This window comes from Stenella coeruleoalba, assembly GCF_951394435.1.
Source record: "Stenella coeruleoalba genome assembly, chromosome: X".
NCBI classification, from domain to species: Eukaryota; Metazoa; Chordata; class Mammalia; order Artiodactyla; family Delphinidae; genus Stenella; species Stenella coeruleoalba.
Window position 1 is genome coordinate 57350245 of NC_137152.1, and position 12160 is coordinate 57362404.

Below are 12160 nucleotides of genomic sequence, written 5' to 3' on the forward strand. Positions count from 1 at the left end.
CACAGCACCCAAGGTGGGTGTGGGGGGAAGGGAGGGGAGAGGAGAGGTAGGGACGACAGGGGAGTGGAGAGAAAGTCAGAGAGAGACACAGAGTGAGAGGGACTGAGACAGGTGGAGGGAGGGAGAGATGGAGGGAAGGAAGACGGGGGTGGGGGGCGGGGGGGCGGTTGTGAGAGAGAGAGACCTGCACTCCCAATACAATACACTGCTGGTGGGTTAGGGGGGCAAAGGGTGGGGCTGTAAACCGGGTGGGAGCCAAGGTTTGGCTCTGCTGGCTGGCTCGCTCCTGGGATGTCTTCATCGCAAGGTGGCCTCCTCATCGGTGTCTTCCTCGAAATCCTTGACGTCAGCACTGGTGGACTGTCTGGCCCAGGCTCCCCTTTCGGCCTCTCGTTCCTTATGCGACTTGAATCTCCCAACGAAAATTTTGCGGTAGTTCAGGAACATGCCATTCATCGCATCAATGGCCCGCTCGGCGGACTCCTGCTTCTGGAAGTGCACGAACCCGTAGCCCTTGGGCCCCTTTTCGTCGCAGGCCACTTTGCAGGAGAGGATGTTGCCGAACGCCGAGAAGATGTTGTACAGCGCCTTGTTGTCGATGGTTTTGCCCAGGTTCTTGATGAAGACGTTGCCCACCCCGCTCTTGCGGAGCGAGGGGTCCCGCTGGGACCACATGATGCGAACTGGCCTGCCCTTGATGACATCAAAGTTCAGGGTCTCCAGGGCCCGCTTGGCGTCTACCGGTTGCTGGTAGTTGACATACGCATAGCCCAACGAGCGGCGGGTGATCTTGTCCCTGCAAATGCGGATGGAGAGGATGGGCCCGGCTGGGCTGAACTTCTCGTACAGCATTGCCTCCGTCACCTCAGGGTGCAGGTCGCCCACGTACAGCGAAGCCATAGGAAAGTCCGGATTCCCCCCTGAGCCCCCGCCCATCTCCGCATCAGCATCCGCGGAGGCCACCGCCGCCGCTGCTACCGCCGCTGCCACCTCCGCACCTGCATCCGCATCCGCCTCCGCCTCCGCCTCCGCCTCCGCCTCCCCCAAGGGGGGCGTCGCAGCCTCTGCCGCCGCGGTGGCTTCAGCCACACTGGCCTCCGCCACGGCTACTGCCGCTGCCGCCAGGGAGGCCTCCGCCTCCTCCTCCGCTAGGGCTGCCGCCGCCTCCCCCAGGGTGACCTCCGCCACTGCCTCCTCCACTGAGGCCTCGGCCTCCAACTCAGCCTCCACCTCTGCTTCCGCCTCCGCCACGGAGGCCTCCGCCACCGCTTCTGCCACGGTCGCCGCCGCAGCCTCTGCCGCCGCCGCAGCCGCCGCCGCCACCGCCGCCGCCACTGTCGCCGCTGTCGCCACGGTCGCCGGTGCCCCCGGGCCGCTGCCGCGACCTCCCTTCCCGCGAGCTGGGGGGCGGAGAGGTGGGAGAGGGCAGGAGGGCGGGTGGGCGCCGGAACCCGGGCCGGGGGCGCGAGCGCTAGCTGGGGCGGGGGACCCCGGGCCAGCCGATCTGGCGAGTCCCAGTCACCTGGTATGGCGAGCGCTGCCAGGAGCGCACCGGTGCGAGTCGCAGCAGCCTGCAGCCCACTGCTGCTGCCGCCGCCGCTCGGTCGTGGGCTAGCGTGCGGGGCGCGGGCGGGCGGCGTGTGGTGGGGGGCGGGGGGTGTTGGCGTCTGTGGTCCGGGCAGCTGGGAAGGCTTCTGTCTCTTTGGTTCCCCCTGTGGCTGCTGCGGGGCTGCGGGGCCGCGGACGGTGGGAGGGGGCGGGAGCGGGAGGCTTGAGGTTGGGGGACGGGAGTGTGAGTCCTCAGCCTGTCGGATCGGCTGGATGTGTTTGAAGAGGAAGCCAGGGAAAGGGCTCCATGTGGACCGAGGGAATCTGGGTTAGATTTAGGGAGTTTTGTTTTATCCTTCCTCTCCCCATAGAACATTTAAATGATTAAATCAAGCACCTTGCAAGAGAAGGTGGGTGGCGTTGAGAATACACTTGCCCGGCCTAAACAAACCCAAGAAAAATGGTTTTCTCACGTTCAGGGGTTCTCCCCACCTCAAGGCACACACGCTCTCCAGCATCACCGCCACCAAGGCGGCAACTCTTACTCTGAGCTGGAGCTGGGGCAAGTGAGGCAAGCTCCCACTGCAGCCTGCTGACCCATTTTCTCAGAGATTCCTCCCCCTTTTCGGGCTCTTTCCCTCCTCTGCAACACTTGCAGAAGAGGAAATAAAGAACACAAGAACACGTATTCATTCATCCATAATGCCATGCCACAAATATTTATGGAGCCATTGCCGGTCCCTAGGGATATACAGGGGTCCGGGAGGCAAGAGGAAATAGACCAGTCAACTCCCAAGGTTGACCTTGGGAGTGGACAGTCTGGACTAGAAACCCTGTCCCTGCTCCAGACTATGGGAGAACTAGGGACCTGGGGTTCTTCAGCCCCCACCACCCCCCAACTCCTCCTACCCATCCAAGTCTCAATTCATGCAGCCTGGAAGCGGGGGAATCAAGAGCACCCTGTCCTTAGTGCTGTCCTCCATGATAGGTGAGGTAAGCCAAATCAAGAGCTGGGGACAGGGCCTGGTCCAGAGCCAGGCACTAGTTTGCTCTTGTCTCTGCCCTCAAGGTGCTGAAGTTCCCAACGTGAACCAAGAAAGGCATATCCATGTTCAAAACAAAAGCAAAACCTGAAATCTCTCTAGAATGAGGTGTCTCATTCCAGTTCACCAGCTAGTATTTATGGAAGCCTTATCCAGTACTTGGCACTGGGGGCTCAGAGACAGGCAGTGTGGTAAGGGAGCAGTGAACGTTGATGTGTTGGAGGTGTGGGGCAAGGTGAGGAAAGGTGAGCAGAGTGTATTGTGGGAGCAGAGAGGCCACACAAGCCCAAAAGCTGAGGGGATAGGCAAGTGAGCAACCATTAGAGTAGAGGGCAACAGAGGCTAGAGTCCCACTTCTTCCAGAAAGGAGGACCCAGCCACTAACCATTCCTGGTAGGAATCAAGCAAGGCAGCAAAGGAGAGAAAACCCCCAAGGCAAGCTCTGAAAGATGAGTAGCAGTCCACCACATCGAGGCAGAAGGGAAGGCACTCCAGACAGAGGCATCAGTCTGTGTCCAAGGCTCTGTAGCATGCTAGCACATGCATGGTCACTTCTGGTCATGCCTAATAATCTGGTGTGGACAGAGCTCATGATCTTCAAGAGTATATGGCAGGAGATGGGGCTGGAAGGTGTGGGGGGCCCTGAAAAGCAAGCTAAGGTGCTTGGACTCTATACCCAAGCTCACGGGGCCCACTCAGTACATTTAAGGAGGGACTCGGTATGATCAGATCTTTAGAAAGAGTACAAACTAAACATTAACACAGAAAGTAGTTAAGAGAGTAGATCTTAAAAGTTCTCAGTACAAGGGGAAAACAAAGTGTAACTAACTGAGGTGATGGATGTTTATTAAACTTCTTGTGGTAATCATTTAGCGATGTGTACCTATATCAAATCATTATGTTGTACACCTTAAACTTATACGGTGTTATATGTCAATTATATCTCAATGAAACTGGAGAGAAACCCATCAATACACATATAAATGCATGCACACACACACACACACACACACACACACACACACACACACACACATGCCCCTGAGACAGAGCTGATAGAACAAAAAGAAGACAGTCAGTTGTGACCAGTTCCAAAAGAGTCAGAACAACCATTCCCTCCGTCCCTCCTTTCCTTCCATAAATAGGGGTTTCACATTTACCATGAGCCAGGCATTGAACTGTGGACTTCGGGGTCAGATATAAAAAATGATCAAGCCATAGTGCCTTTCCTCACTCCACTAAAGCTCAGGCTGCCCATACAAATAAGAGAAATGCCAGCAGAGGGCTATATGTACTATGTGATTGGACTATGGTGGCCATGGAGTTTCATCTGCCCAGCACATATTCTCACCTCCCCCTCACTCCCACCTTCCTTGGGTAAATAAAGCTGTTTTCTGTGGTGGCAGTGTTGGCTGGACCTGGGCAATTGCACATCATAGAACAACCCTGAACCTTCAGAACTGACTGGGTCACCATGGGGTGTGAGGCAGTGAGAACTTTCTCATCGCTGGCTGGAAAGCATCCCAAGATGGCTGAGAAGCAGACATACAGACGTGTGTCTCGCCAGCTTGCAAAGTCTAGCCCTCTGCCCCTAGACAGGGTGTCAGCAAAGGGCAGGGACAGAGACTTAGGAAAAGCCTGCTGTGCTGCTGGTGCCTTGACCAAGGTGGTCACTGTCACCGCTCTTAGGAGCCCTCTCCTGAGGGTCTAGGTTGCTTGTAGGCAGGAGGCAGATGAACTTTGCCTCACCATTCCAGGTGGCCACCAAGAAGGACTTGAGGAGGCAGCGGCCAAGAGGGGAGCCATGATTGCTGGGAGGTAAGGGATGTGGGGATGACGAGAAGAGCTTCTCGGCCCATTGTCTGGAGACAGAAGTGACAAGAGGGACCAATTCAAGGACCAGGAGTCAACAAGGTCTCTTCCTCTGGCTTTGACTTCCAGCCCACAGAGCAACAGAAATCTGTAGGAGAAAGAGGTTCAGCAAAGTCATGCTGTGGCCAGTGAATCCACAAACCTGTCAAACCAGAAGACAATCCCCAGGCCCTTGACCCTCCAGCAACAGGAAGAAGGCTACTACAGTGACAAGGAGAGCAGCTGGGGAATGCTCTCCAAGTCCTTTCTCACAGAGGCTTCTCTGGGGTTCCCGTCTCCTTTTTTTCACTTCCTGGTCACATCTGCAATCAAAAGTGTTCTGACTACTGGTTGCTATGATTGAGGCAAAAGTGAAGAGCCCTGTGGAGTGTCAGCAGAGGGAGGGAGAGGTCCCTTTCTTGTGGGAGGAAGTGTTACTCATTTTATTCACTCGATGATTCAACAAGTATTTATGGAGGGCTACCTTGTACCAGGCATTCTTCCAGGCAGAGAGCCCCTGCATCCAAGGAACTTATCTTCTAGTGGCGAAGACAGACAATAAACATGGCAGAAAATGTAAAAGCACTTAAAGGTTGCTGCAAATGCCCTCAGGGAAATAAATGAGATGATTTGGTACATCTTACCTAGAACCCAAGAGAAGTGGCAAAGGTCAGGGATGGCCTTTCTGAGGACAGTGATGTGTGGCCAGTCCTGCTGGAAAACAGGGGGAAAACCTGCCTAGCAGGGAGAACTGCAATTCCTCTGGCCTTGTGACAAAAAAGAGGGGCACTGGAGCCGCAGAAGAGATGCCGGTGTAGCTGGAGCCCAGTGAGAGAGGGGATGGAGGGAACAAAGGACAGTGTAGTGGTGGGAAGGAGCCATGATGGAGTTTGGTTTTCACTCAAAGAGCTCTGGGGAGCCAAAGAGAGAATTGAATCAAGGGAGTGCCATGATCTAATTATATTCAGTAATTTCTCTCTGGCTGCTCTCTGTGGAAAAAACTACAAGTGGGCAGGGCACAAAGCAAAGCACGGAGACCAATTCGGGCCCTCTTGCAGTAGCCCAGTTGGGAGATGGCAGTGGCTTGGCCCAGACTGGCAGCACGAATTTAGAGAATAGTGCATGGGTTCACGTGATATTTTGGAAAGAGAACAGACAGCACTTGCTGGTGGATTGAAGGCAGTTGGTGAACAAACTTAAGAAATGAATGATTACTATGAGAGTCTTTTCTTGCAAGTCTTGGTCATGGAGGTGTTATGTATAATCACAGAAAATACGGAGAGTGGATGTGATAGATTTGGACAAGGGAGAAAGACAGTTGGGGATGTGTGTCAAGAGTTCCAATTTGCACATGTTACGTGTCTGAAGTCTGGAAAAGTCTGCTCTCCATGTAGGCTGCAGAAACAGAATTATCAAGACAACAGGACACAGATAGTATTCAAAGCCACAAGACTGGGCAGAATCACCTAGAGAGAGTACTGTCAGGAGAAGAAAGTGCAGGGCTATTCCCTGAGACATGCCAACATGTAGAAGTTGAGTTGAGGATAACAAGCCAGCAGAAGAGATTGAGAAGGACTGGACGGTAAATGGGCTGGCCCTAAACCTGACTCCTCTCCAGGGCCGTGCAGGGTCCAGCCTCAGTGTCCTTACTCGGGTCCTGCTTTCAGTGCTCCTGGCTGTATGTGCATGGGACTTGGTTTAAAACGGGAGGACAACAAGGACTTTGTGTGCTAAGGGTTAGATTTCTCTTTCTGTTCATTTCAAGGTGGAGCTTTAAGGAGATAGGTTCAGATACAGAGACATTCAAAGAGTGTTTGGAGCTGGCCCTTCTCTCCCCATTTCATATGGCCCACCTCCTTCTTCCTATCAGGAGGGAGTAATAGAAAGGAATGGGGATGCGGTTCAGAGAGCAGGAGAAAAGAATAGAAAATAATGGAAGAAGGTAGGGGATGGGGGTGGGTACCAGCGGGGAGAGGGACAGATCAGCTCTACAGGTAAAAAATGAATCAAAACACTGAAAACAGGGATCTACATAAAGAAGTCTCTTCCTATGAATTTCTCGTTGACATAGCTGTAGGAAGGATGCTCAGGGGAATAGAGAATGAAAACATACATGTATTTTGTAGTAGGTAAATTTATTTTGTCAATTCACACTGCCCCCAAACTCCCCCGAATGGAAATAATCTTGACATACAGGCCAGAAAAAATAGCAGCCTTAGACTTTTATTTAGGAAGAATTGGAAAGTGTTTGGGTGTGTGCCCCTGTTATTTAACAAATAAGAACAATGATTATTAAATTGTCTTGAATAAATACAGCACATTTAGCAAATGGTCCTTTGGATCCTTATAAAGTGAAGAGTTAAGGGAGGCAGAGATATAGGGCAGGGAAGGAATGAGAATTGAGTCAATAGACATAAGAGCCCCAGGACATCAGGATATACACACATGAGCATGTTTATCACCTAAGGATTCACACTGGGCAAACTAGGATACAAAGCAAGCACTCATCAACTGGGGAATGACTGGAGACATTGTGGCACAGCCATTCCATGGATTATTATGCAATCATTACCAAGCACGAGTTACGTCTATAGGGTCTGATTTAGGGGGACCTTCAAAATATGCTATTATTAAGTGAGGAAAGCAAATTGCAGAGAGGGGACAGTATATGGTCTCATTTGCATGTTGGGGGTCAGGGCACGGGAGGGAAGATAAGAGGTTGTGATCCCATATTTATTTGTATGCCTACTTGACATTGCCACCTGGATGTCTCATAGGTATTTCATCCTTAAATGGCATCACCATGCACTCGGGTATTCAAGTGAAATAAAAATGGAGAGCACCCTTATTTCCTTCCTCTCCCACTCCCACATCTTCCTCTGGACGCTGTCTCATCCTTCAGCCACTCCTATCACCTCTACCTCCCAAACACCACTTGAACCTCTCCAACTTCACTGGAGTCCACCATTAAGCCTCTCATGGGATCCTGCCAAGCCTCCTAACTGTTCTCCCACTTCCACCAAACTTCCTTGTCCATCCAGTTGCCAGACTGATCTTTCAGAAAAATGAATGGTGCCTTTTGCCTCCCCTACTCAAAACCCCAGAAGGCTTCCCACTTCACTTGGACTAAAAGGCAAACTCCTCAACATGACTTAAATATAATGAGCTGCATGACCTGGCCCTTGCCAACCTCCCCATTCTCACCTTTCTCTATCCTGGTCATTGTGGGCCTTCTTAGAATACTCTGACTACTCCATGATCCAATCTCCATCCTTCCTGCGGGCTTCCACCTACCTCAAACTGTCTTTCTCCATCTTTTTAAAATCGTTAACAGGTTTTTAAACATACAAAATATTATAGTGGGTCACAGAACATGCCCCCAAGTACACATCACTCAAACTGAAAAAAATAAAACATTTGTCCTATTTTTGTATCAGTTGGTTAGATTTTTAGGATAATAAAAAAACACAAAATACAGCTACCATCCCCTTTGGAGCCCACCCCCCCAATCCCATTCTCCTTGCCACCCCGCATAGGGCACAAACCTTGGTTACTTCTGGGTGTGATTAAAGGCAGGATACAAGTAAGTCCTCAGTTTCTCTCTCTAATTTCTTTTTCTCTCTCTGTCTCTTTTCCCTTACTCCTTTCATGAGAATTTCTCTGACCCTTTGCTATTTGTCTCTCAGAAACAGACAGGGTCCACAAAAGGGAACATGATTGGTGATATTTGGGCTCAGGATGGTCGTGAGAAATGAAGAAGCCTATACTCCTAGCAGTCCTTGTATGTTCCTGGATTCCTGGGCTTAAATTCCTCAAAGAACATGGGCCTTGGAGTCAAGTGGACTCTCTTGTAGGTAGAGTTCCAGAGCAAAACACTTAACCGCTCTGAGCCTCGGTTTGTGCTTTGAGTATGAATTTCAGAAATTGTAATTAAGGTTCTTAGGAATTTTTTAAATAACAAGTAGTTTTGCCCAACCCTACTTAGGAACCAAGAACAGAGGGCTGACTGATGGTTTTTACATAGAATTTCAGATACTTTTCTCTCTGGGAACCAATTCTCCTCCCAATGTATGCTTAAAACTTTAATGACCTTCTTTGTCATAATCTTAGGCAGTTTACAGGCATGACCTTATAAAAATATACCGTAGGTATATCCCCAGTCCATGACTTACTAGCTATGCTTACCTTGGTCAAGTTGCTTTGCCTTTTTTGTTTGTTTCCTTAGCTTTGGAGTCCTCATCTGTACAAAGGGATGCATATTTGTAAGGACAAAAAGACGTGATAATGTTTGGAAAATGCTTTTCACAGTGCCTGGTATGCATTCAGTGCCCAACACAAGGGACTCCTTATTAATGTCAGTTCCCTCTGTCCTGAGTATATCCTTGTTCAGCTGGTTTTTGAAGGCCCAGTGTCTCTCCTTTCTGGTGTCCAAGGAAGCTTGGCACTTTCTCTCTAACCAGGAGCAAGGTGTCAGTTCAGAGGGAGTCTGATCCTCTGGGTTATATCCCAGGTTATGGCTGGATTTTACTCTAGGCAAGTGCCTGATTCTCTGGCTTGAACTCACCTAACTTACACTCGCATTCAGGTTTTCCTTCGTTCTCCTGACCTTAGGACCTTTTTTTGACCCATTTATTTATCTTCCCTGAGATCCAAGGACCTTGCAAGTCAACACATGAAAGAATGCCATTTTCTGTACTCAAGAAACCTCCCTAGAAGATTTGATAATACTGTCTCATAGAATGGGGTGTTGAGTCAGGAGTTGAATTTTCCCTCAGCTGCTATTCATCCCTTTGAGCACCCTTTTTTGGGACCATATGGGAGATAAATTACTATGAGGCAGTACGTTCCTTCAAGTTCTTTCCTATAGGACACTTGAATGCATTTTCACGTGTTCATGATGTCTCTGGAACTCTCCTACCAACATTCATGATTGTGCTAAGACACATTCATGGGTTATTGGCATATGAGTAGCTGATCTTCATTACCATGAGTTGCTGAGCAATTTAAGTTTTCACTGTGTATAATAGATGTAAGATGAAATCTCCTTCCATGTGGTAAAGCCTTGGTAAAGTCACGATGATTAGCTTTGGGACCTCCTTCCATACACACCATCTTTTAGAAACCATGCTCAAAAATAAAAATTGCTCTTACTGAAAGGAAGTCATGCACATGGTAAATAAAATAGTGGTGACCAGAAAGTACAAACGAGCTTGTGATAAAAGGCAAAGGTCTGACACCCCATCACTTCCCACTCCCCAGTTGTGCTTCCCAGGGTAGATCATTTCAATAATTCCCGCTTGCACTGTTTTGGCAGTTACCGTATTACAGCTAAATAAAGTGCTTAATCTGCTATTTCACATCATCCATCAACTTTAGCCATCATCAAGTGACCACATTCTTCTTACAGAAGAGAATTTAACTCATTCACTGTGTCTTCATTCTGCCCTCACTTTCTTTCTCTCAGGTTTTATACTTTCTTTTGATTTTTAGTTTCTCTATTGATGACTCTAGTAACTTTAAATAATGTACTTAACCCTCAGTTCCTTGCATACACCTTAGTCACTTTAACTTTTCTTTTCTTTTTCTATAAAATGAGGATATTACCACTTCTATCCTTCCCTTCCTTCAATCTCTCTTCCTCATTTCTACATCCTCTTCTTACCAGGTTCATTATTATTTACATCCATTTTTGGAAACCTAAAAAACATTTTCTGCTTTGAAAAGCAGTACAAGTTCTTTTACTTTTTAATGAATCTCTAATAATTTTGATCATAGGTCCACATTTCTTCACTGAGTGTAGGTTGGACCAGAGAAGGAGATTAAATCCTGGTGTCAAGTCCAAATCCTCTCTATATCTTTATTCCAGTCATTTCTGAAAGGACTGCCAAATTTGAGTTTGACTTATATGTGATCTATGCATCAAACATTCTCTCTCTCTCCTTCTCTCTCTCTCTCTCTCTCTCTCTCTCTCTCTCTCTCTCTCCCTCTCTCTCTCTCTCTCTCTCTCACACACACACACACACACACACAAACACCCATACAATTAAATGGTTGCCAGGCAATTGATCGTTAAACCACTTAATCTTATAACAATTTATAAAATGGGTGTCCTTATAATCTCTATTTTATACCTGGGAAAATTTGGTAGCAAGGACCTAAATAACAGGCAAGGTCTCATATAGTGTAAGTGGTAGAGCCTGGAATTGATTCAAAGGCAGGCAGTCTTGTTCCAGAATTGGTCCTGGTGACCACCATGTTATTCTACAATAAGTTTCTCTCTTTCAGTTTATCAGAATCTGTAACTATTGACAAATTAACCCATGCTGTTAAAACAGGTGGAACAGCTCACAGATGTATGAATAGTGGTTGACAATCAATCACCCTACTTTCAAAACCCCCACCAATCCCAGACATCAGAGGTTACAGAGAACAAAGTTACCTGATTGATTTTTTTTTAAAACTTTCCTCAGGTTCATAGAAATCTCTAAAAGCAGACTGACCCTATGCTGAGTAGATATTCTTTTATTTTGTCAGAAAAAGATTGCAATTTTCTGTGACTTGCTACATTCACAGAGCAGGTTAACACACGTAGATTAAATTAATTTTGTTATAGTAAAATCTGCACTAGGGGAAAAACTGGAATTTATGCAACAATGCCCTGATTGCTTCAAGTGTTTCATTTAAAATTTTTGCAGACAGGAAGAAAAAAGTCATTTTTACATTTACTCTCCTTTCTGTAGTGCATCTTTTTATTCTCAGCCTGCTTTTAAGTATTTAAACGTGTTTTTGTTTTTAAAGCACTTAATTAATGGTGTGCATTAGTGACATTTTTTTTGTTATTATTTTTTTTACATCTTTATTGGAGTATAATTGCTTTACAATGGTGTGTTAGTTTCTGCTTTATAACAAAGTGAATCAGCTATACATAAACATATATCCCCAAATCTCCTCCCTCTTACATCTCCCTCCCACCCTCCCTATCCCACCCCTCTAGGTAGACACAAATCACCGAGCTGACTTTCCTATGCTACGTGGCAGCTTCCTACTAGCTATCTATTTTACATTTGTAAGTGTATGTATGTCCATAGCACTCTCTCACTTCATCCCAGCTTACCCTCCCCATCCCCGTGTCCTCAAGTCCATTCTCTAGGTATCTGTCTTCATTCTTGTCCTGGCCCTAGGTTCTTCAGAAACATTTTTTATTTTGTTACTAGATTCCGTATATATGTGTTACCATACGGTATCTGTTTTTCTCTTTCTGACTTACTTCATTCTGTATGACAGACTCTAGGTCCATCCAACTCACTACAAATAATTCAATTTCGTTTTTTTTATGGCTGAGTAATATTCCATTGTATACATGTGCCACATCTTCTCTAACCATTCATCTGTCGATGGACACTTAGGTTGTTTCCATGTCCTGGCTATTGTAAATAGAGCTGCAATGAACATTATGATGCATGACTTTTTTGAATTATGATTTTCTCACTGTATATGTCCAGTAGTGGGTTTGCTGGATCGTATGGTAGTTCTATTTTTAGTTTTTAAAGGAACCTCCATACTGTTCTACATAGTGGCTGTATCAGTTTACATTCCCACCAATAGTGCGAGAGGGCTCCCTTTTCTCCACACCTTCTCCAGGATTTATTGTTTGTAGATTTTTCGATGATGGCCATTGTGACCAGTGTGAGGAGATACCTCATTGTAGTTTTGATTTG

At 47.4% G+C, this 12160-nt stretch overlaps 1 protein-coding gene across 1 annotated transcript; it reads right to left on the reverse strand.

The window, feature by feature from the left end:
* Positions 1-297: 297 nt before the first annotated feature.
* On the reverse strand, positions 298-966 carry LOC307180837 (polyadenylate-binding protein 1-like 2; the record flags this gene model as incomplete). Its single annotated transcript, XM_079911354.1, has 1 exon — positions 298-966. Exon 1 carries the CDS (start codon positions 934-936, stop codon positions 298-300), a length of 639 nt encoding a protein of 212 aa, XP_079767480.1. The 5' UTR covers positions 937-966.
* Between the last annotated feature and the right edge of the window lie 11194 nt (positions 967-12160).